The sequence below is a fragment of the Lynx rufus genome, unplaced genomic scaffold (genome assembly GCF_022079265.1).
Source record: "Lynx rufus isolate CCGP_SWC_20201006 ecotype Redwood Valley unplaced genomic scaffold, mLynRuf1.p SCAF_6, whole genome shotgun sequence".
NCBI classification, from domain to species: domain Eukaryota; kingdom Metazoa; phylum Chordata; class Mammalia; order Carnivora; family Felidae; genus Lynx; species Lynx rufus.
In genome coordinates, this window is record NW_025814878.1 from 27,512,566 (window position 1) to 27,539,218 (window position 26,653).

General features: G+C 39.7%; 1 protein-coding gene across 3 annotated transcripts in view; it reads right to left on the reverse strand.

The window, feature by feature from the left end:
- AKAP7 (A-kinase anchoring protein 7) overlaps nt 1–26,653 on the reverse strand; it is a 158,826-nt gene that overhangs the window by 38,617 nt on the left and 93,556 nt on the right. The window contains exon 8 of one of the 3 annotated variants that reach the window (XM_047102380.1): nt 7,349–7,417. The exons of the other annotated variants lie outside the window; for them this stretch is intronic. Coding sequence (XP_046958336.1) covers nt 7,349–7,417 — 69 coding nt within the window. The remainder of the gene's footprint in view (nt 1–7,348; nt 7,418–26,653) is intronic. 3 annotated transcript variants of the gene reach the window in all.

Consider the following 26,653-nt stretch of genomic DNA (forward strand, 5'->3'; position numbering starts at 1 on the left):
ACAAAAACTTAAGCTAGTTTAAGCAAAGAAAAAGGGGAGGATTTACTGCTTTACATGATAAAGAAGGTCTTCATCATGGTTGAACTCAGAGGTTCAGATAGTATCATCAGGATTGATTCTTTCTCTCTCCTTCTCTGGTCTCCTTTCTGTGCTGGTTTCATTCTCAGGAAGACTCCCACTGACTCCCTATCAACCAGTACTCTTACGTTTACATTCTTTCCATGCACAACCCAAAAGGAAGATAGACCCTCTATCACATCTTAGGGAAGACCCTCAGTTAACTCTGCTTGAACCACATGTCTCTCCTAGGGTAGGGAAGTAAGGCATCCTGCCAGACAGACCTCCGGGAGAAGGGGAGGGAGGGACTCAAAGGAAAAAAATGCTACACAAAGTCTACTCAATAATTCAAGGTCTGGAATTTGTAAGACCCCTTTTTCCCCTTCTGGGGATGACAGAAATAAAACCATAGTTCTGCCAAGCTGATTTTTAAGATGACTACAATTATATTGACTGGGTCTATTACATGCCCATCACAGTGTCAAGCATTTTACAGACATTAGCTTATTTAATTCCCATAATAAGTAGATATTTAAGATAAGAGTACAGAGGCTTAGAGAAGTTATATAGTAAATATTAGAACCAAAGACATAAGCTGAGTCTGTCTCCAAAATCCCTCGCTTTCAGCACTGAGTTTTAGCGCTCTTCTAAGTTTCTTTTCAAAAATGTGTGGATGAAAGTTCAAAGACTTACATATTAGGACCAACTTAATTAACAAGAAGGCAATTATCTACAGAAAGTGATTTATCAGATGCCCTGAAAGAGTTTTACTGGTTGCCCAAAATTCCTCCACTAGAGATTATTTTGAACTAAGTCATTACTGCTGCTTAATTTATTTCATTATTTTACTACAAATACTTCCCAAGAGCCCTTGGGATAATAAGCCTCGTTAAAATGCAAATGCCCCAGGAAGGGGTAATACAGGAAGCTTTCTTCCATTAGCCAAAACCTTTATGTTCATCAGATTCTCCACTCCTTCTTCACATGGCCCTCACCCAGGAAAGAAGACACAGGGACAGGTCACATCACATTGCTCGACAGGGCATCTGGGTAGAGCTCACAGCAGCCAGTGACTGCACTAGAGGCTGGAAAAAAATTCTACAACCTTTGTGCTCCCGATGAAAATTACTCAGTATTTGATCAGACGATCCAGGGAAACTGTAAAAATGGTCTGAGAACAGCAACAAAAAGAAATATAGTTCCTCTATAGCCGATGAATTAGCAAAGGGAATCAGGGAGTTAAAACAGGAATAGTAACTATGAGAATTTGCACTAATGTTCCTATACTTAATTTTAGAAACATAAATCTCTTGGGTATACATTATTTAGCAAAGGAAAAGAAAAATCTAGTCTTTAGTGACTATGGTTAAATTCTTTAGATCACACAACATTACAGGTGTTACCACAATATTACCCACAGGGATCTTATTCAAAGTGTAGTCTCAGGTTACACAGAGCACCACTGGCTTCTCTGTGCTTCGCTGCTTCAGAAAGGGGGCAGAGGATACTGAACTTCCTGGAGTCCCAGCCTCCTCCCAGCTTGTGGCCCCACGCACCCCTAGAGGACTGTGACAGAGAACTCCTCCGAACTCTTGGCTTTGAGCCACGTCCCCTCTCAACTGGGACGCTTTGGAAGCATTTAGTTTTCAATGGTTTCACTTCATAAGCAGTTTTCCAAACGATCCTCATGTAGTACCTGACATGGAAAGCATTCAATATGTGAAAAAGAAGAGGGGGGGGTGGACAAGAAGGAGGAGGAGAAGGAGAAAGAGGAGAAGGAGGAGTGTGGAAGAGTGGGAAGAAGAAAGAACTGTATTCTATCTATACTATGTATTTCCTAGCCTCTTAGTTCTACAGGACAAATGGGGAGAAGCTGAATAAACTTTCAAGACCATGGTAGTTCAACCCCTTCCTAAACATGAGGAAGTGGGGTCCAGAGAGGTTAGTAACTTCCCCAGTGTCAGACAAGATGTTGGTAGCAGAGCTGAAGTTCTCGCCCACATCTCCTTACTCCCAGTCCTGTGCTCTTTCTACAGGAAAAATTTCACACCAAGGGACGGGCCATATGTTTTCAACAGGCAACAGCAGAAGCAGAGCTTTGCTGTGTCCCTGTGTACAAAACATTTCTACAGGCAAGGAAGGAAAATGAATGTTGTCCACGGATGGGAGGCTCCCTATCACACGTTTCCTGGGACACATGCTGTGCCATCTCAGTGAGACCATATTAAAATGCTTCTAGCACATTCAGTAACCAAGTTCTTTATAGGTTATAGCATTAACCAGCGTCATTTCAAATTCTGTACTCTGACAGACTGATTTATACTCAAGTTTTCTCATACTCGTAACAGGAAATGTGTATCGTTCTTGTCATTAAAACATTTAGAACATGCCTCCTCTGGGTAACACACTATGTTAACCTCAGGGGCTATGAAGAGAGGTATGTGACAGGGGCTCTGAATATGTGGTACTTTAAATCTGTGAGGCGGTGGAATACACATATGAAACATAACCTCAAAGTTGGTGCATCTCAGTGCAAAGAAGAAGAGCAAAGGATAAGCCTGTAAGGTTTCTAGGAAGCCGTCCAGAGATTTTGGAAAGTCTAAATACAGACTTCCCTTAGTGTAACTGAACAACATCCACCCTGGCAATTAAGGCTCAAAAATATAAGTATTCACAAGACATGAAATGAACACTGTTTACCTCATTAAATATTAATGTAATATCATCAAATTCCAAATCATCAGAAACAAACTATCTTGAAATCTGGCTCACATGTATGAAACAAATACTATCCTGGTAATTCATGCCAAACAGAAAAACTATATTGAGAAATATTTCATATATAAAAGCAAAATATGTATGCACTGTTTTCTTGTTTTTTTTTTAATTTTTTTAACGTTTATTCATTTTTGAGAGACAGAGAGGGACAGACTGTGAGTGTGGGAGGGACAGAGAAAGAGGGAAACACAGAATCAGAAGCAGGCTCCAGGCTCTGAGCTGTCAGCACAGAGCCTGAGGCGGGACTCGAACTCACGAACCGTGAGATAGTGACCTGAGCCGAAGTTGGACACTTAACCAACTGAGCCACCCAGGCGCCCCATATGCACTGTTAAAACATATAACCTCCCAACAAAAAAGGGTTAGGGCTGGATGGCTTCACTGGTGAATTCTACCAAACATTCAAAGAAGATTTAATACCTACTCTTCTCAAATTCTTCCAAAAAACTGAGGAGAAAGGAATGCTTGCAAACTGATTTTATGAGGCTGCCATTACCCTGAGGCCAAAGCCAGGCAAGAACACCATAAAAACAGAAAATTACAGGCCAATACCCCTGATGAACATAGATGCAAAAATCCTCAACAGAGTATTAACAAACCAATTCACAAATCCATTAAAAGGATAATATACCATCATTAAGTCAGATTTATTTCAGGGATGCATGGATAGTTCAACATCAGTCAATGTGACATTAACAAAATGAAAGGTAAAAATCGTATGATCATCTCAGTAGATGCAGGAAAAGCATTTGACAAAATTCAACATCCATTTATGATAAAAACTCAATGGGTACAGAAGAAATGTACCTTGACATAATAAAGGTTATATACATGACAAACCTACAGGCTTTAAGACCAGAAACAAGACTAGGATGCCAACTTCCCCCACTTTTATTCAGCACAGTGTTGGAAGTCCTAGCCGAAGCAATCAGACAAGACAAAGCAATAAATGGTATCCAAACTGGTAAGAAAAAAGTAAAATTGTCACTATTTGCAGATGACATGACATTTTATAGAGAAAACCCTTAAAATTCTACCCAACATTATTAAAACTAATAAATGAATTCAATAAAGTTGCAGTACACAAAATTAAAATACAAAAATCTGGGGGGCCTGGGTGGCTCGGTCGGTTAAATGTCTGACTCTTGGTTTTGGCTCAGGTCATGATCTCATGATTAGTGAGTTTAAGCTCTGTGTCAGGCTCTGCACTGAGAATGCTTGGAATCCTTTCTCTCTCCCTCTTCCTCTGCCCCTTCCCTGTTTGTGTTCTCTCTCTCTCTCTCTCTCTCTCTCTTTCTGTCTCTCAAAATAAATAAATAAACTTTAAATAAAATAAAATACAAAAATCTGTTGCATTTCTATACACTAATAACAAACTATCAGAAAGAGAAATCAAGACAAAAATCTCATTCATAATTCCATCAAAAAATATCTAAAAATAAACTTAATCAAGAAGGTGAAAGACTGACCTGTACAGTGAAAACTGTAAGTCATTGATGAAAAAACTAAAGAAGACACAAATAAATTTAAAGATATTCCACACTCATAGACTGGAAGAATTAATATTGTTAAAATGCCCAAATACCCAAAGCAATCTACAGATTCAATGAAATCCCTATCAAAATTCCAATGGCATTTTTCACAAACCAGAACAAATACTTCTAATGACTGTTAGAACCATAAAAGACCACAAATAGCCAAAGCAATCTTAGGACAAAAGAATAAAGTTAGAGGTATCACACTCCCTGATTTCAAACTATACTACAAAACTATAGTGACCAAAACAGTATGATATTGGCATAAAAGCAGATACATAGATTAACAGAACAGAATGGAAATAAACCCATGCAAACAAAGTCAATCAGTATATGACAAAGGAGACAAGAGCATATAATGCAGAAAGGACAGTATCACCAATAAATGGTGTTAAAAAACTGGGCAGCTAAATGCAAAAGAAAGGAACTGAACCACTATATAAAAATTAGCTCAAGGATTAGACTTGAATGTGAGACCTAAAACCATAAAACTCCTAGAAGAAAAGACAGGTGGTAAGCTCCTTGACAAGTGTCTTAAAGATTTGGTTTTAGATCTGTCTCCAAAGGCAAGGGAAATAAAAACAAAAATAAACAAGTGGAACTACACCAAACTTAAAAAGCTTCTGGGGAAAAAAACAAAAACAAACAAACAAACTCCTGAACAGTGAAGGAAACCATCAACAAAATTAAAAGCAATCTATTAAATAGAAGACCTCTGCTAATTATATATCCCATAGAGGCTAATATCCAAAATATATAAAGAACTCAGACAACTCAATGGCAATAACAAGATCTGATTTAAAAATGGGCAGAGGGGGGCGCCTGGGTGGCTCAGTCGGTTAAGCGGCCGACTTCAGCTCAGGTCACGATCTCGCGGTCCGTGAGTTCGAGCCCCGCGTCGGGCTCTGGGCTGATGGCTCAGAGCCTGGAGCCTGCTTCCCATTCTGTGTCTCCCTCTCTCTCTGCCCCTCCCCCATTCATGCTCTGTCTCTCTCTGTCTCAAAAATAAATAAACGTTAAAAAAAATTAACAAAAATGGGCAGAGGATCTGAATAGACATTTTTCCAAGGAAGACATACAGATGGTCAACAGACACATGAAAGATGCTCAACATCACTCATCATCAGGGGAATGCAAATCAAAACCACAATGAGATACCACCTCACACCTGCCAAAATGGCTATTATCAAAAAGACAAGAAATAACTAGTGTAGGTGAGGATGTGGAGAAAAAGGAATTCTCATGCACAGTTGGTGGGAATGTAAGTTGGTGCAGCCACTATGGAAAACAATAGAAAGTTCCTCAAAAAATTAAAAAACAGAACTACCATATGATCCAGAAATTTCACTTTTGGGTATCTATCAAAATAAACAAAATCACTAATTTTGAAAACATACATGCACACTTATATTCATCGCAATATTATTTATAATAGCCAAGATTTGGAAACAACCTAAATATCCATTGAGATGAATGGATAAAGAAGATGTGGAATACACACACACACACACACACACACAGAATACCAGAATACTACTCAGCCACAAAAAAAGAACGAAAGATAACCATATTACAACAACATGAGGGTATTATGCCATGTGAAATAAGCCAGACAGAGAAAGAGAAATACTGCATGATTTTACTTATATGTGGAAGCTAAAACAAACAAAATAAAAGCCAGACTCATAGATAACAGAGAACAGACTGGTGATTGCCAGAGGGGAAGGAATAGGAAAGTGAAATGGGTGAAGGGTAACAAGAGGTACCAAATTCCAGCTATGATATAAATAAGTCAAGGAAATATAATATACAGCATGGGGAATACATATGGTATTAACTTTGTACGGCAACAGACTATAATTATCAGTCCCCAATGTATACACATGTCGAACCACAATGTTGTACACATGAAATTAATTAATATAATATTTTAGGTCAATTATACCACAATAAAAAGACACATACTTGTAAACTTAAAATATGTGTCTTGTTGAAATACATACTGTTTTATTTTCAGTATCACAGAATATCAGGGTTACAAAGTAACCAAGTTGCCAATAATACCCAGTTATTAGCTCTTCTGTTCACCCTTCACAACATTCCTAGAATGGCTTCTCATCCTATGTTGAATACCTCCAGTGACAGTAACTACTAGCTTATGAGGCAGTATGGTTCATCTTTGAACACACATCTATTTCATTCTACATAAAATCAATGTACTTCAAAATGGGAAAATCTGCAATAGGGAAAGAGCAAGTAGACTGTTTTCTAATTAGTTACGGAAGTGTCTGCCTTTAGTTATTAAGTTTTCCTTTGAAGTCTACTTAATGAGATTGATAAAGTACAGTGGTCAGTAAGGCTGTACAATAACATTCCTATTCATGGACATCCCCTTCAGGAAACTCACTATGAGAAACTAGGCAATTCAGAGAAAACAGGAGTTATTATAAGAATTCACCAAAAACTACTAGATTGAGAGTATATACAACATCTGTTCATCCTACAATATCTACAGTATGTTTAATGTTAAGTATGTTCCTGTGTAGCAACAGAAAGAATTGGTCTTGCAATGAATGCATTTGTTAATCTTGTAAGAAGCATGCATTTATTATCAGTACATGCTATTCATTATGGCCCAAAAGTATACAGTTTAAGAAAATGTTCATTGCTGGGATTTAAACAAAAAGGGTGTAGTTGCTTTGTGCTGCATTAATTGAAAAATAAACCATTTTGGGTTCTACCGTACTTGACTATTCACCCCATTAGCAAGATTTCTGACTATGTACACAGTTAACTCCACACAAACTTAGGTCCCTGCACAACTAGTTGATTAAACAATCATTTTGTTTGCTATCAATAGATTAAAATAGCACTAACAAACAAATTAAATGGGAATACTTTTTATGCACCACCACCACCAAGGGTAAAAGCAGGCTAAAGCAGCAGTGGGAGGGGGAAGGGGGTCACTTGAATCTTACCACTTGGCCAGCTGGGTATATCCTTTCTGTACCTCTGCAGGACGGTAGAGGACGGGCTTTCCAACTCACCTGTGTTTTGAGAATGACATCCACAAATTTAAACTTTCACCAAGACCTCGTTCAATTCTCCATAATTTGAGCTGCCCTAAGGAGGTATATTCCAGAGCCACCATCCTTTACAGCAGAACTGAAGGATGTGGGCATTTGCATTTTTGTGCTGTGTCCCTAGTAGGTCCCCACTGAGTTTGTTGGCTCAGCGCAGGCTAACAAGGCTACTAGGTGGGGACACAAGGACGATTAAGACCCAGGAGGTTACTATACAATCAGAAAAATGATGGGCCCTCCCAAATGTCTATTGTGGATTCTTTTACATGTTATCAACACAACTTATGGACTCACTATCTACAGTTAGTGCTAATTTACTTGTTTCTTGAGGCATGCTGGCTAATGAATTCTCTAAAACACTTTTTTTTCCAAGTCCCCTTCGTAAGTACTATTAGATATGTGTTACCAGCAGCACAGCAGTGCCTGGCCAGAGAAGCTTCTCTTTAGACCATCCTATAGCAGACAAATTAAACACGGCGTCAGAAAACAGCTGATGGGATGTGTGATGATGGAGTGTGGAGCAGATCATGAGGAGAAAAAACAGTGAAGCAATGTCAAAATCAAAGACAACTGCAAGAATGGTGGGGGGGGGGGCAAAAGGTCAGCAGCAGCGGTGAGGGCAGAGGAGAGAAAAGGGGTGCAAATGCATTGATCCCAGACGTAATCTGCACTTCTGAACTAGAACTTCACTTCAGACAGTGTCCTGTCCTCATTTTCTTTTTATAATTTTGGAAGTTGAGGAAGTAACCCCCAAAAGCAGTATATACCACCTCCTATCAAGCTACATTAAGCACTTACATAAAATACAAGACTCTGCACCCCACAATTCCAGATGCAAAAGACAGAGAAGACCAAATTCCTCAATGAGGTGAAAGTTGACTTCTGTTAGCACCAAGAAGACTGCTTACCCAGGGGGAAGAAGAGAAACCGAATACAAGGAAAGCAGGTGTCGAGGGAAAATGTGGAGCAGTGGAATAGGAAGTGGGGAAAGGTAAAGAAGGATAGGGGAGAATTCACTGTCCCTACATCTGTCCACACCACAGTGTTTCAGATGCGGGTGCTGTTTAAGCAATCAGTCAATCAACCATAACCCTTGCGAACTACAAATAAATAATTCTGACAACTACCTGGAAAGTTTCAGGCTGTCACACTAATGCCAGTGCTCATTGTTAAAAAATGAACAATTCTGTTGTAGACTCATCTCGGGTTTTTAAATCAGGTACCGTACGATGTCATTCTCACAGGTAAAATTTGCAGCACACCTATTGGCTCTTGTTAATAATCAAATGCTCCAAAGTCTCCCAACATTTATTCCAAAGCATTCCCAGAAGATTTCTTGTAAAAACAGGATTATTTCTCAAGTGAACAGGACGCATATTAATTTTTTTTTCAAAACCTGTCCCTGGCTGGTTTCCAGAACAAGCAGCAGGACATATAAGACAGATGTGGACCTTTGAGTATCTGAACCAGATATCAGGAGATTCTATAGACTTACTTAAATCTATTTAAGCAAAGCACTGATGTGACAGAAATATGGCTGCAAATTTGGTAAGTATGACCACAAAAAGAACTACAAATTCAGTATTGGGGGGGCAATTAGTGTAAGCCAAATCCTATTCAGCACACTAAGTAAGCCAAAACATAAGGGAGTATGCACAACCCAGTGAGGAAAAAGCAACTATGCAAGTGTCATCACTTTAAGTTCTGTTTTCTAAACCGTAAGCAGATGTTGAATCTGCCTGACACTGGCTTAAAAACATTCGTGAGGTTCTTGCTGGGAAGCAAAGCCGCATCACTTGCTTGGAATGGCCTCCCAGTTACACCTGAATCCCCCTCCACGGAGAACAAAGCGGAGGACACGGGAAAATAGCTGCAAATGTGTAATATACGTCATTTTAGACCCAGCTTTACTTCTCTGTCTGCTGTTATCGAGCACTGCGCCCAAAATATCCCAAATTCAGATAAGAAAAATGAAGTCTGGCTCATACAAATATATCAAATCACAAGGCAGTGATTTAAAGAAAGTCAAAACTCAACTCTGACTCTAGATAGTGTGATGAGAATGAGCTGTGGGATTCATCGAACCGCCGAAAATAAAAAAAGGAGTTTTCACTATTTTGTATTTTTAACGTAGCCATTTGTAAATGTACTTTTGTCAGTTAATTATCAACTACATACCTACCCACCCTTTTCAGAAACGCACTTGAAAAACCACAGTTATTCTGTTACCTTTCCCATAAGAAAAAAACAAAAAAACAAAAAAACCCCAAACTACCACTAGAAGACAACCACACAAAACAGGCACTCGGGATTCTGCACGGCACAGTCACCACACTTACTGATTTTTGCCTCCTCTCTTGAGAAAGGAAAGCAGCAAAGCTGGCCCATGGCACTGGTGCTGTCTTTCCTTCCCGGTGCTCTTCTCCCTGGGTCCCCCAAATAGAAACTGCAGTTTGGACCGCGGTCTGCGAGCACGCCCTGCCTATTCCACTCCGAGGAACGGCACGCGTGGCACGGAGAGCCAATGCACAGCCGGCAGAGAGAAAGCAGAAGGCAAGTCGCTGCGGCGGTGAGCAGGCAGGCTCCACCTCCCGGTCCCCAGCCAGAGGCGGCTGCTCCGGGACCGGGACCCGCGTTCGGTGAACCAAGGGGCCACATGCTCCCCCGATTCTCACACAACTGAGAGCTCCCAGCTGCCCAGCCTTAGATGAGAGCCGCCAGCACTGTCTGCGTAACCGTGTGTGTCTTTAAGAAAGATAATCAAGGACAAACCACGCCGAGTCGTCCTCTCTCCTGCAGACAGAGTAATTACACAGAGAAATGCAAAGACAAAAACAAAAAAAAAAAACAAAAAAAAAACAACAAAAACAAAACAAAAAAACAACCCAATCCCTTCACTTTCTGTCTGCTATTTAAGGAGGAAGAGCTTTCTTTTATCCCCAGGAGATTTTTGTTTCTTTGTTTTATGAATAAGGAACCTGACGTTGCACAACACTGAAAACCCAACTTGAATGAAGTACCACTAACTACCCCACAAACTGCACAAACTGGAGAAATGACGGGGGAAATGGGGGTAAAAGAAGATACCAATGGTTGCCTGCACTTGACAGTGTTACCTTTTAAACATCTGCCTTCTGAAATACAGCTTTGTTTTTCTATTAAGGCAGGAAATCAACATTATGAGTTTTGAAATCAGAGCATCAAATATTCAATAGCCCAGAAAATTCCCCAAACCTAGAAGCATCACTGAGAAAAAGATCACGAGGTGGGTAAGCAAATTCGGGGACAGCACAACTAGTTTTGAACTTCATGACATGAGATAACCGATTTCAAGTAACAGCTCCAAATCTGTTCCCTCGAGTAGGGAACAGCCTTACTGTATGACACTACAGGAATAAAAGGCTGTTCTTAGTGCCAGAAATACCATGCAAATCCCTGCTTTCCTGCTCTACTTCCTGGCAAGGCACATACACCCATTTACCAGGAGGTGGAAAGAGAGGGCTTGGGATGATCATGAAAACCCCCCATGTCTCTGAATGCAGGATATCTGCTTTCACACTCCTCCAAACAAAAAGAGTACACAGTTTGGAAAAATAAAACCTGTCAATTTTTTATGTGAAATACTACTTTGTGCATTAAAGAAAGATCTGTAGTGAACACTCTTCATTGAAAAAAACGAGTGAGTCCTGGCATTCCCTAATCACCAACGTTGCTGTAGCCATAAAACCTTTAGAAGTAGAAAGCCAGAGCTTTGAATCCCAGGTCTGTCAGGTATGAACAGTGATGAAATTCTGACCTGTTGTCAGAGTTTTGGATATCTTCCTCTGTGAGATCTGCAAATCAGGTAAGTTTATTATAAAGTTTTCATTTGTAGTTAAGTGCGTGGGAGGAAGGGAAGAAGCAGAGAACAGATAGGGTACTATATCTATTTGCACCTCAGTCTTTCTAGCACCAGCCTGCAGTCTCTCCTCCACCTCTTCCAATTTCCTGCCCTGCTGGCTGCCATCTTAAGTTACTGCTTACATATGTGGACTCCAACCAAAAAGCCCCCTCACTCAAATGCAGCATTCAGGGGAGAATACTCTGTGATGAACCCCACACTGACTCTACTTTATTAATCCATTCCTATTGGTACTACTTCTAACAACATGCAATTAAGAATAAAATAGGGGCACCTGGGTGGGTCAGTTCGTTAAGGGTCCGACTTCAGCTCAGGTCATGATCTCTCACTCCGTGGGTTCGAGCCCCGCATCGAACTGAGCTGTCAGCACAGAGCCCGGAGCCTGCTTCAGATTCTGTGTCTCCCTCTCCCTCTGCCCTTCCTCTGCCCACTGCTCTCTCTCTCTCTCTCTCTCTCTCTCTCTCTCTCTCAAAAAAAAAATAAATAATTAAAACATTAAAAACAAATTTAAAAAAAGAATAAAATATATAAAGTGTGTCATTACCTAAGTAACAGTATTTACCTCAGAATATTCTGCAATCTCAGGGGGAAATATATATATTAGAGATTTTTTTCATAAGCATTAAGAGTGAATCAACCATAATAAAAGCCTAGAAAACAATTGAAAAATCCAAGACAGGAATTTTTAAAATTGGTTTTAATTGCGTAAATAATTAGCACATTTAAACTCACAGAGCAGATGGAGTCTGGTTTCCTATCACTAAGGTGTCTCTCCATTCTGGAAAGCTCTAGTTTCATACCATAGGCTAAGGCTACTCTTAGCCCAGGATTTCCAGGAATGGTCTTCATATTGCATTCTTTCCTGTTTTTTTTTTATAATAAATATGATTCGTTAATTATACAATTAAATCTAATTTCACTACTATAGATTTCCAAAGAGTTTCCATATACTTAAATTTTCAACTCGAAATCATGGACACATTCATGTGTTCAGATGTTTGTTTGTTCATTTGTTTGAAACACAACCATACATATGTTAGGAATACTGGTGAAAAAGCTGACTTTCTTCCCCACCATCATATGCCCCTCCTCAAATGTGAATAGCTACCATACAGAAGGACCCAGAGAGTAGCCATCGTCTACCCAATTGTTTGGGAATACAACAGTATGTAACTGACTTGAATTGTAGAAGATATAAGCCCCTCCTCGCCCTTCCCTGTGTCACAAAAACAACCAAGTAGTAGGCTGAACAAGAACAAACACTAAGATATCCTGGACACTCGCTATATGCCAGGCCCTTGCTAAGGGTTTTACATTTACCCATTCATTTCATCCCTTCCACAGTCCTGTGAAGTAGGGAGTATTACTATCCCCTTTTTACAGATGGAAAAGCTGAGCTCAGAAAAATAACTAGGCCAAAATCTCTTAGAGAATATGGGACCATAATGGGATCTGAACTCAACGTGTCTGGCTACACAGACCCTGAGCAGCTCTCCCCAGAACTCTGTATCATTAAGCTCAATTTGTGTGTGGTTATCAGGTATATACCTTATGAGGCAGCTCACTACAATTTCAGAATAATGTGCAGCAAAATAGCTATTTAGCCAAGCTCAGTGGTAGTATGTTTAAATGTCTTGGTTTCTCATGTCTTGTCAGGAAATCCCTCTATTAATGGGGCAAGAGTAATATAATCTTCCTCTAAGGCAGATCGCTTATTAGAGCTGGAGCCTAGTTCTGCTGCCTGTCACGCTGTGAAGAGATGATCTATCCAGAGCGCAGAGATACCAGAATGGCCCCTGAAAGCACTCACCTTCCAGGAAAAATAGCAACTTATACCAGTCACGAGTAATCCCTGAGAATATTAACGGCGTTCTATTAGAGGGCTAACAGACTCCTTTCAGTAATACAGAGAGATCTACAAAAAGAAATTAGCCTCGAGGAGAAAAAAATATCTGATATGGTGTCATGTTCCTAACTTTAAAGCTATAACCTTTGCTCACAGGCCTGGCTTGAACAAATCATGGTTAGGACAGTTCTCTGCCTGCTATAGTTGTTTGGATTCTTGTTCTAACCGCTAAACCAGTAGGGAGGAAATGAAACAGTATGAGGGGTGGCAGCCGCCTCTTCTCCACGTGCTGTGAAATATAAGCTCTGACAATATTGTCTCTAATGTGAAAAGATAATTCTTAACTGTGACCAGCTCTATTCTCTGTATCACTGGTTGGCATTATTTTCCATTGGAAAACATGTATATTGGATTTCTGTGCAACCTCGCTATATAAAAGTTGGACTCGAACAAATCTCACTATAAGATTCTGAATCTATAAAACTTTACAGATCCCACCTCTTTTGAAACCTCCAATTCATTAGTTAAAGGAAAGCTGAGTTTGACAACTTACAGAAACACATGAGAAAGAAAAGAAAAAAGCATATATTCCTTTATTGCAAAGAGAAAAGAGAAAGAGGGCATTAAATTGTGAAGTGTAAAGGTTGGGGGTAGGGGGGAATGCTTCATTCCTCCAAACTCTGGAACCAAGCGTTAGGAGACATTCCTTTAGGCACAAAGAAACACTTCAGGAAGATTTCATTACACAGCAGGTGGCACACTTATGGAAACTGTTAATGCCAAGAAATGTCACAGTTTCAGCAAAAATGTACGTAAGTTCAAGAAATGCTTGACGATTCATGAAAACACAACTCATAAAAATTGGGATCTTTTGGAACATATTCCAGTTTTTTATGTTGATACCGGGGTGCCAAAAGATAAAAACTATTAATCTGGGCCTTACAAAGGTTGGATGGACATATTCAATATTGTATTCTGTTTTTCTATGTTCCTGGAAAACCAAATTCCAATTCTCAAGAATCAATCCACAAAGCATATGTCACCCAGACCCAACAGATATTCCTCTACTCTTTAGCCACTGCGACATCCTTGCAGCCATTTTGTGACCAAAGGGCAAGGTTCCGAAGCTACATGATTAAATACTGATCTTTGAAAGTGGTTCTGACGAATGTCTGTCTACATGGAAGAGAGGCTGAAAAAGTTATAACTGAAAAACTTTAAGGATTACTTGTTAATCTCACTGGTAAAGTCCTGTCTTTAATTAGCAGACAAAAGAATCTTGATCTAACTGTGAAATTTGGGAGCCAAGAATATATTTTTACCATTACTCCCATGTTAGTCCTATTTTCAACAAAGACTTTTTCTTTCTCTTTCCAGTGTTTTAGTTGTTTTTCTCTAAAACTGAAAGTTATAGGTAGTTGAATTTGCAATTGCCATATGCTATAGAATTTCAGTATGTAATTGAAGAGAAAATATGCTTTTTTAAAACACAAGCAGAAAAACATAATGTACCATATACAGCGTATGTGCACTTAGGAAAGGGGAGGAGGCAAGCAGATAACTAGAGTTAGAGAAGAAGTCCTTCTCCTTTACCAATCCGGAAGAATCATGGTCAAATCTCGGCTGCTGCGGGCCGATTTAGTGCTGATTTTCAAATGCCTCCTCCATGCTTATTATGCTGTACTTTTCTATGTGTGCGGCCTAACTTTAAACAATGTATGTGGTTGAGGCCCTTCCCTTAACTGGTAAGAAATAAACTGGGTTGGGGTGCCTGGATGGCTCAGTCAGTTAAGCATCCGACTTCCACTCAGGTCATGATCTCACGGTTCGTGGGTTCGAGCCCCACGTGGGGCTCTGTGCTGACAGCTCAGAGCCTGGAGCCTGCTTTTGGATTCTGTGTCTCCCTCTCTCTCTGCCCCTCCCCTGCTCATGTGCTCAATTCAATTTGATTCCAGCCACTATTTATTAAACACTTAGTATGGCTAATATGATAATCACATTGGCTCTTGAGGTGAAGTTAACTTTTGAAACAAGGGGTACAACCAAAATAAGTGAGAGAGAAGGCCCCGGCCAGGCCAAATAGAGTAGGAGGCAGAAATCTGTACACATGAGCCAGAGGGAGCAGGGGGGCATTCGCATTGTGGTAATTCCCATTGGACAGTTTTATTAAGGAAATGCAGTAAGAACGAAGGCCAGTAACAGGTCATCTATTCTGGTTAGCTGCTGTCCAGTCCCGCTTTTACAGTCGGTCCTTCTTTTCAGGCATTAACAACAAACTCACAAAAACTGACTTAACTCAAGGACAAGTTCAATGATTGGATGTCAAAACTTGTTTTTTAAACAAAAAGAAAAAAAAAGGAAAAGCAAAGAATACATTTAATCTGCTGGCCAGTATTTGTATTATCTGCTTTCTTATTCAACTGCTTTTAATCCTTTAATGCCCTGAGGCTTTCAGAGAGAAAGCAACACCCTTCACAGCAAGAAAAAATGTATTTTAAAAAAGCCAAGAGGACCCAAATGAATAGATTTTATTTGCAATTTAACAATGTAAACAAAAATTTGGTTTTAGTTTCTAATTTACTGGGTTTTTTTTCACAGGTGCTACTTATCCTTTCTATGGAATATCCTCAGTCTGTATTTAGCTCTGAAGGTGCTCCCCCAGTTGACCTTGAGCAGTTACATTCCCTGTTATATAAAGGATTTGAAGACTTCAAATAAAAGGTGCTTTCATAACTCAATGCATTGTTATTAAAGTTTTTTTTTTTTTTTTTCTGTAATAGCAGTGAAATCGATAGGGAAGAATGAAAGTAAATCCACAAAATAATAAAAAGAAAATCCACTTCTACTAGATGAAAGGCAGTTAAATCAAGATTGGTTTTGGCAGGTCTCAGGATCTGTCATGATCTACCGTGGCCCAGGGTAACATTCATCTGATACACTATGTCAGTATTCACTCTGTTTTTAGACACTTCTAACAGCATTTGATAACTGTTGTTTAAGTACCCATAAAATTGGGGCCCCTGGCTGGCTAAGTTGAAAGAGCAAGCAACTCTCAACCCTGGGGTCTTGAGTTCGAGCCCCATGTTGGATGCTTAAATAAATAAATTAACAAACTTAAAAAAAAAAAAGTTTAAGTACCCATAAAACTAAAATATTGATGATGTGGACAACAAAAGCAAAAGAAATGTAGATAATATTAAATGTCCTCACACCTTGCAGCCTACTGACAAGTACTTGAAACAGGCAGAGCAACAGTCCTCAAGGAACTCACAACTGCCTTAATGTTAATGCTTTGCTACAGGCAAAAAGCAACCTTAGCTTGACTTTAGCCAGGCCTCCAGGATCCTGTAAGTCTTCTTTAACATCCTTTTGGAAACTTCCTTTATCTCTGCCCCTCACAACTAAAAAGTATATAATCAATAGCGCCTTACAATCCCAGCGCAGATCTTTCTGCCCATGGATACTGTCCCCGTGCTTTAACAAAACCACCTTTTGGGGGACTCCTGGATGGCTCAGTCTTGGTTAAGCGTCTGACTCCTGATTTTGGCTCAGGTCATTATCTCACGGTTTGTGAGATGGAACCTCGCATCTGGCTCTGTGCTGACAGGATGCAGCCTGCTTGGGATTCTCTCATTCCCTCTCTCTTTCTCTGTCCCTCCCCTGTTTGCACGTGCATACACCCGTGTACGTTCTCTCTCTCTCTCTCTCTCTCTCTCTCAAAAATAAAAACTTAAAAAAAAAACACCTTTTGCACCAAAAATGTCTCAAGAATTCTTTCTTGACCGTTCAATCCTGAACCCCAACATTTTCCGTTAATACATCTCTTATTTCATATCCAATATGTATTGAATGCATTCAGCTGCAAGTAACAAAAACCTCTTGATTCAAATGGTTAAAAAGTAAAGAAACTCATTATCTCCTAGAATCAGAGATGGAGTTGCCTTAGGGTTGGTAATTCAGTAATTTAACAAGATCATCAAGAGTCACTTTTCCAGTCTTCCATACACAGTACACATGCTTGCAGTCATCTAGTGTCCCCATGGTTAAGGTGGCTGCTAAGTCCTGACATCACATGTGTAACCAACAATTCCCGATAAACAATGACGTTCTGTTCCCTTAGAATCTCTAGGTCTCAGCAAACAAACAAACAGACAAGCAAAACTATTCTCTGAGGTCTCAAGTAGACTTCCCCTCACACATCAGAATTGGGTCACAGGCCACTTCCTAAACTAATCACTGGCAAGAAGAATGGACCCAGTCATCAGCAGGACTAAAGCCAGGCCCATGTGCTCTGAAGTTCACCACCATCCAGGGAAAGTGGGGCTCTGCCAACAGGGAAGAAGGGGAAGAAAATGGACCCATAACAGGCAAAGCACTAGTGTCTGCTATTGGTCAATTATAATTAGTAAAGTTACTAAAAAATTTTTTTAATCCGTATTTATTTTTGAGAGAGAGAGAGACAGAGTGCGAGTGGGGAGGAACAGAAAGAGAGGGAGACACAGAATCTGAAGTAGGCTCCAGGCTCCAAGCTGTCAGTACAGAGCCTGATGTGGGGCTCGATCTCAGGAACCCTGAGATCATGACCTGAGCCAAAGAGGGATGCTTACCCCAGGCACCCCAATAATTACTAAAGTTATTGAAAGGGTTGATAAATAATTTTGCCTAGCAAAAACAGGAAAAAGCCCTAAAAAGTAAATCATTGAAAAAGAGTGCCATGCTAGTAAAATATATACCCCCCCAAAAACACAAAACAAACAAAAAAACAAAAATGGGGGAGCTTGGGTGGCTCAGTCGGTTAAGCACCCGACTTTGGCTCAGGTCATGATCTCACAGCTCGTGAGTTCAAGCCCCGTGTCGGGCTCTGTGCTGACAGCTCAGAGCCTGGAGCCTGCTTCAGATTCTGTGTCTCCCTCTCTCTCTCTCTCTCTACCCCTCCCCTGCTCACATGCTCTCTCTTCTTCAAAAATAAATAAATAAAAAGATCATATATGGATGAATATATGCCACACTTACATACTGAATTCTTGCTGAATGCATAGTTGGAGAACAAGTATCAAAAATATTAACTGTCTTTCTCCTAAACCTTATTGTGCTAAGAATGACTTCTTAAATAAAAGCTTTTGCTTTGATCAGAGCTGTCAGCAATGAAAATATTTTTGGCAGCTATGAATCCCTGGTATGAAATACAAAAGTTATGATTATCAAATTCAGTTTCCTTTACTCATAATCAGAAGCAAGACAAAATATTCACTTGAATATCCTCATCAGAAGATCAAATAGAACCACAATGAATGGACAAAATGTTGTTCTCTCAGCCACTGTTACGTGTTCTAGGAATTTCATATAAAATATTTTCAAGTCATATAAAATAGTAAAGGATCTTTATGGGTTAATGAAAAAACAAACAGAATTTAATCTTCATAAAGAGAAATGAGTATACTCAGTTTCTTCAACCCTCATGATCCCTGTTTTTACCAGAACAAGTTTCTCTGTAAAAGAAGCGAACTTGAGGGGCACCTGGGTGGCTCAGTCAGTTAAGTGTCTGACTTTGGCTCAGTCATGATCTCACGGTTCATGAGTTTGAGCCCTGAATCAGGTTCTGTACTGGTGATGCAGAGCCTGCTTGGGATTCTCCCTCTCTCCTCTCTCCTCTTTTAATTTTAAAAAATTTAAAAAAAAAGAGAAGCCCCTAAAAAAAAGGGGCATCTTTATGCCATTGCTGTCCAGACCCTATAGACCAAGAAGAAACAATAAACAGATCTGTCATATTTGTTTAACCAATTTCTACCACCTTTTATTTTAGCTCTTGGTTTTAGATCTCCTTCCTTCCTCTACAATAGTTATCTCAGGTAACTAGCTACAAAACTAGTCTGAAGTCCCAGGTTTCCCAGGTAACCCCCAGCTACTTCATTCATACCCACAGCTTTAACTGCCAACTTAATGCCACCGAATCCCAAACCGATCTCTTGGATAGATCGTCCTCCGTGTCCCAGACCTCCCTCTGGGATGTGTCCCTTGACTGGGCCACAGGTGTTTTAGTATGTCTAAAATCAAACTCATCTTCTTGTCACCAAAATCTGTTTGTCTTTTATCCCCTACATTGGCGTAGGGCACTGCCGTCAACCCAGCTGTCAAACCCCAAATCTGAGAGCCATCCTAGACCCATCCCCTACGATGATCTGCTGTAAACCTGAAAAGAGTGATTCTCCCGCCTGCCTAGATCTGCAATGAACCCCTCCCTCTCTATCTCTGCTGCAAATGCTCACTGCAGACGATCGTTAGGACCTCCCTAGGCTACCACCCTAGTCTCCTAATCATCTTGCTGATTGAGTCTCCTGTTCTGTCATATCGAGCTTTTATACTACTGGTAGACTGGACTTTCTAAAGCACAAACCTGAGCATGTTATTCTGAACTCCAAATTTTTGAAGGCTCCCATCCCCTACAAAATAAGATCTGAATTAAGATAAGATCTGAAGGGTAGGGAATTCACGTGCAGAATGCATTACTAACCCTCCTCGAGAAGTTACTCAGCCTGGAAAACACCCTCCCTTTCACTTGTCCTTCCCACATGCTCTCGCTGCAGCTCAGACCTGCCCTCTTCTGTGCAGCCTTCCCCGACAATCCCAGGCTGAATTACAAGTACACTCGGTGGCTTCCCATTAACTTCAGGCAGTTGTTATCACTTTAAATTGTAATTGTTTGCATGACTTGGCTCAGAGCAGACGCTGTGTTGGCCGACCTTTGATCTTTAATACACAACATAATTCTTGGCACTTAGTAGGTTCCATAACTATCTGTTCAACAAATTGCACAAGTAAAATACAACAAAATGTGTTTATATGCACAGCTAGCAGCTCTTCAAATGTCCCGAGGGAGGTAAGCCAGATAGCTCAGGCCAAACAGCTGAGTCCCAATATCACTGTAACAGTAGTGTGGCAGCCACGGGCCATTTACTCACTAGGGTCATGGTCCCTGTGCCGATTCCTATTTTAAGAGTGAATCTAAAACAGAAGAAGAATATGGTGGAACTGGATTTTCAGGCAGAGCTGGACAATGAGAATATTATTGTCTTTCAATTAACCAGATACAATGACATCAAAATGTAGCTCTGGCAAAAACTAAAGTACAACAGCTTAACACAAAACAAAGAACTTGTGAATTGTAACGATGGAAGAAACTTCATGAGGTCCCTCAGGCCTCCGGGTTATATGATCCACAAATGGTACTCTCTCTTCCCCCTTAAAAGATGGTCAGTAAAGACATTTAACAAATCCCTTAACACCTTTGCCCTAGTGTTTAACAATCAATCTTTTAGAGTCCACAGTTGTTCCTAATTCCTAAAATAGTATATTCCCAGTAAAGATTAAAAAGAAAATGACTTTTGGGGTGCCTGTGTGGCTCAGTTGGTGAAGCATCCAACTGCAACTCGGGTCACGATCTCATTCGCAGTTTGTGGGTTCGAGCCCCACATCGGGCTCTGTGCTGACGGCTCAGAGCCTGGAGCCTCCTTCAGATTCTGTGTCTCCCTTGCTCTCTGCCCCTCCTCCACTCCTGCTCTGTCTCTCTCCCCAAAATAAACATCCTGCTCTGTCTCTCTCCCAAAAATAAACATTCAAGAAAAATTAAAAAAGAAAAAAGAAAGAAAATGACTTTTTTCCCTTATACTAACTCTTCCTTCTGTGTCCTGGGTTTAAGAATTGTACACACACTTTGTGATAAACACAGCAATAATGGTGGGCACAAGTGAGTGAGCACCGAGTACGCGTCAGGCACGATGCTAAGTGCCTTTCACGCGTTATCTCATTCAGTCCTCACAACATCCTCATGAGGCAACCATCATTATTAACCCCATGTTATGGATGGGTTTAGGGTCAGTAAGTAATGCGTGCAAGGTTGCCTCGCTGGGAAGTAGCAGTGGCCATTACAACAAGGTCTGCCTGCCTCTCAGAACTCCTGGGTCAGCTACCGCATAGCACATACTTGGCCTCTCCACTATTCTGCATCCTCTGGAATTCCTTAGTGCTTCGCTGAAAGGGGCATGAACTTCATGAGTTTTACATATTTGTCTCCTGTGATTGCATCACATTATCAAATTGCTTTTTTTTTTTTTTTAACAACGTGACATTAAAGAAGATATCAAAGACATTAAAGACCGACAACTTTGTTGTGTGTTTCCCATAGCCAGGAAAAAACACAGTGAAGTTTTTATCCTCGCATTGTACTTATATATATATAAATTATATATAAGTATATATGCAATATAAAATATTACACAAATACATAAGTTAAAACACCTGATATATATCTATGCATTTTTATTTTTTAAATGCACCGATGTTAATCACAGGCCAATTTAAGGAAAGCATTAAGAATAATGCAAATCTATAATAACCTGAAATGGATGTTCTGATGTTAGAACAGTAAGAACACTGTTACCGTAAGTATTCTAATATGACTAGTATGGCTATTAATATCAATAACTAACATTTTTACAACATTATATGGCAGGCACTATGCTAAGCACCTTTAGAGCGTTAATTAATGTGCTGAAAAAGAGTATTCAGAGGCAATTAGGCAATGCGATGGGCTAGTTAGCCATGACTTTCGGCAACTGGAAAGGTCTCCTAACACTAGTTTACTACACATCTTAATATCTTTGATCACAGACTCTGCACCCCAATATCATTCATGTAGCTTTTTTCTTTTTATTTGAAATTCAATATTTACTTTCATATTTGCTAAAATACACTTAAAATCAAAGGCTCTACAAATAAATCATAAAACAACATAAGTTACTCTTGTATCATTCTAGCATTAATGTTTGTCAGATCGTTACATTTACCACAGAGCACTGCTCCTTTAATACGCAGGGTTCCTACGGCATCTGATATAAATCATAAGGTTTGAAACCAGGCCAACAGATGGTTTCATTTTCAAAATAGCCTGAGCCACAGCTGCCACTTTGTGTTAGCATCCAGATTAATAGCTGATAAATCAGTTAAAATACAGTGAGCCATCACAAAGATTCATTTTTTTTTCAGTTATTTAATCCCTGTCTTCCTCTAACTCAAGCAAATGTAAGGAAATAAGCCGAGCGTTCTAATATCAGTTGCTTTTCATTTTTACTAAGGGCATATAACCATAAAATTTCAAATGCTTTCTTTTTAGAAGACATGTTTCATCAAAGAAATATTTAAGAAGAGGACAATTAGATTACAAAAAGGAATAACATGGGCATTTGAGAAATTTTACTATGTTAAAGGTTCTGCTTTTTCAAGAGCATTCTGCTTTCTAGGCAGAATGACTCAGTTCCAGTTAAATCTGGACAGTCTTGGCTTTCTTTTTTTATCCCAGCCTAGTACACTTACAAGGGAACATTTAAATGATAAATTATACGGTCACTCATTTCTGTGTCAGAAATTAAATGATTAAATACTCTGTACTCAGCTCTTATTAATTTACTTGATAAGTTTCAACGGAGAAAATTTCCAACTGCTAAGTTTTCAAGTGGAAAAAATGCACAGTCTCCTCAGATGATAAACTGTCTTTTCACTTCTCCCTCTCCTAACATACTCGAAATACATTCATCTTAATTGGTCTAAGTAGAGATGAAATTTTCTAAATCATCTTCCCTGTCAGCCTGTGCAAAAGAAAACAAGACAAACTTTTTGGGCCTGCCCACAGCAAAATGGACATTCTATATTATACAGTGTCAGCATCACATAAGAATGATTTTTAAATGAGGCATTCATATAGACATGGTACTGGCACTCTAGGATATTTTCGTTCTTGATACATTTTTATCACAGAATGCTTAAATGGAAATTAAAAAGGAATGGAGGAAAAAATTCGATAGCTAGGTAGCCATCCAAATTAATTTGTTGGAAGAAAAGGTTGGAAATATTGATCAAAGTTAAGGTTGGAGAGTTGTCTGAGGCTTAAGTTTTTTCATGGTTTTCTTGGACCATGAACTGAAGCAGCAATTCTTAAACGTATTGGCTTCAGGACCACTTTACACTCTTAAAAATTACTGACAATCTCCCCATCTTCCTTCCCACTCAAAGAGTTTTTGCTCATGTGGGTGATTATTTATCAATATTTACTGCATTTGAAATTAAAACAGAATTTTCTGAAAATTTTTTATTTCAAAATATCTTTTTTAAAAATTTTGTTAAATGTTTATTTATTATTGAGAGACTGAGAGAGACAGAGCATGAGCAGGGGAAGGGCAGAGAGAGGAGGAGACACAGAATCCCAAGCAGGCTCCAGGCTCTGAGTTGTCAGCACAGAGCCCAACGTGGGGCTCAAACTCACGAACCATGAGATCATGACCTGAGCCAAAGTCAGACGCTTAACCAACTGAGCCACCCAGGTGCCCCTCAAAATATCTTAAATATTATCATTAGGAGTCTTTTTATGAAAAACAACTGTATTTTTAATTAAAAGTTTTTATAGTGAGAAGAACAGCATTCATTTACATTTCTGCAATTTTCCTTAATGTCTGGCATAATCAAAGACAGCTTTATCCTCAGGTCTGATCCTGCATTCAGTCTGTTGCAACATATGGTTTCATTTGGAGCCTAAGAAAAATCCAGCCTCACATACATACAAATTTTCAAAAGGGAGGAGAATAATAGCGTTTTCAGATAATCATGAATATTCCTCTTTGATACTATACCAAAACTCAACAAGTTGCAGTTTCTTGAAGTTTAGTTGCAATGTGGAATCTTAAAACTTCTGAACTCCTCTTACTCTTTATAGTCAAATCTTCTGGTATCTTGAATTTTCAATGGATCCTTTATCTACACATGTGTCTTTGTAACAAATATTGGTCATTTAAGAAATATTGATTGAGTTATACAGATCTTCATATTTTGACCCACTTCATTATACAACATCAAAAAACAAAACCCACATTGGACAATCATTAATATCACCCCATGGATTGCAAAAGGCCACTAGTAAACTTCTGATGGTGATGGAAATGTTCAGTATCTTGATGGTGATAATGGTTTCACAGTTGTATCTGTACGTTAAAAACTCATCAAATTGTACACTTTAAATTATGTGCAGTCTGGGGTGCCTAGGTAGCTCAGTCAGCTGAACGTCTGACTTCGGCTCAGGTCATGATCTCATGGTTCACAAGTTCAAGCCCCGCGTCGGGCTCTGTGCTGACAGCTCAGAGCCTGGAGCCTGCTTCCCATTCTGGGTCTCTCTCTCTCTCTCCCTCTCTCTCTCTCCCCCCCTCCCTCTCTCTCTCTCTCTCTCTCTCTCTCTCTCTCTCAAAGGTAAACATTACAAAAAAAATTTTTTTTAATTATGTGCAGTTTTGTATATAAGTTATACCTCAGTAAAATAAAAATAGTGTGACAGAGGGGGAAAAACTGGGAAAACAGAGTTCATTATTCTACTCTGTGCTACTTAGTTTTGTTGATGACACTTTCCATAATAGAAAGTGGGAAAAAGTCTTTAAGTTTTAGGAAGCTGTTAAACTCATGGTAATAAAGTTTTCCAAAATTCTTATTTTTGCCTGAGAGCTTGAATTTTATCATAGTAGTAAATCATGTCAGATACCCCTGATGTGACAAGTTTATTTTAAAGAAAATGCCTGCCAAATGCCCAGATGTGAAAATGATAGTTTGTGAGTCATGTTTCAACAAAAATGACGTTTCAGAAAAGGAAGTCACTACTTTAGCTCGTAGTTTAAATAATGATACAAGTGCCCTTCCTGAGTCAACCTCCTGCTTCAATATGCTGCTGAGGTACTTTAGGAACACTTCTCATTTATGTTAATAGAATACGAAAAAAGACACACATATAGAGACAAATTAAATACAATTAATTACTTTTACTACTCAGCAAAAGCATTCTTACGTGAAATTGGCTTTTTTAGCTTTTTATTTATTTTTGAGAGACAGCACAAGTGACAAGAGGGGCCAATGGAGAGACAGAGAATCCCAAGCAGGCTCCATGTCCTGTCAGCACAGAGCCTGACGTGGGGCTCCATCCCACAAACCCTGAGATTGTGACCTGAGCCAAAACCAAGAGTTAAACGCTCAACCAACTGAGCCACCCAGGTACTCTGAAATTGGCTTTTTTTTTTTTAATGTTTTTAAGGGTGTGTGGATGGCCTTGGATAGAATAAATTCATTGATTCACATCACTTGGAATTCTCACTGTGTTTCAGCCCATAAAGTCGGAGTCTGGTATCTTGCTGGTCTGACCTGTTGGGCACTGGATATAGGCTGAGTTGACTATAACTGAGTCGGCTCTAACTTACCTATGACCCCTTTCATCTTCTACAACTGTAACTGTGCACACCTGTATGCTTCTATTTGAGCCCACGGATGGCCCAATCCTAACCCTCTCACTGCCTCTGTGCTATAGTCTGAAACTAACTTAAAGTCTTAACTTCAGGATCCAATCTTGTGTTATTACAGGAAGTATTAAATTTCACCCTCTTTTTATATCCCACGTCTATCTGCTCAGTCTTTTTATTACACATCCTCTGTCTCAATATGTATGACTGTGCGTATCTCCTTTCCTACCTCTTTCACCTACTTCTACACCCAAACCTAGCAAGCTCCTTGCCACACCTTCCTTAGCTAACTAGATTACAGGTTCAATCGTTAGTCTTTGCAGTGTGTCTCCTATCACTAATATTGCCTCTTCACTGCTTCCCAACCCATCGCTTCCCTCCCCTGTAAATCATAACCGCTGCTCCTAGAAGGTGTCCTTTTGCTACTCTCCATCTGCCTATTCAGTCTTATCCTATTCTTTTGACCTCTGCCACTCCTTACCTCTGCCACTTCTCTCTGAGAAGATAAAATCATAAGCTTCTTCCACCACTATTGTCATGGACAAAACCCTATTCATCTATTCCTCATTCCTCCCCATTTCTCATTGCCCAGTGACTATCACACTTAAGGACTGTCTTATAGTTCTCCATACCTCATTATACCAAAGAGAGGCATATACACATTGTAATTTTTTTAATGTTTTATTTTTGAGAGACAGAGAGAGACTGAGCATGAGCAGGGGAGGGGCAGAGAGAGAAAGAGAGGGAGACACAGAATCTGAAACAGGCTCCAGGCTGTCAGCACAGAGCCTGATGCAGGGCTGGAACCCACGAGCCGTGAGATCATGCCCTGAGCCGAAGTTGGACACTCAACCAACTGAGCCACCCAGGAGCCCCAAGGCATATATGCATTGTATATGCTCAATAACATTCATTAAGTTAATGATAACTAATTATTATGAAACCAAAAAACAGTCAGGATCCCAGAAAATTATGGTTTCCACATCTACTTGCGAAAGTTATAAAGAAATACACTGGCCTGCCAAAAACAACAACAACAACAACAACAACAACAACAACAACAACAACATCTAGACCTTTCAAATTCCCCATTGCCTCCTATAAGGTATGTCTGAGAGCTGAAAGTAAACTAG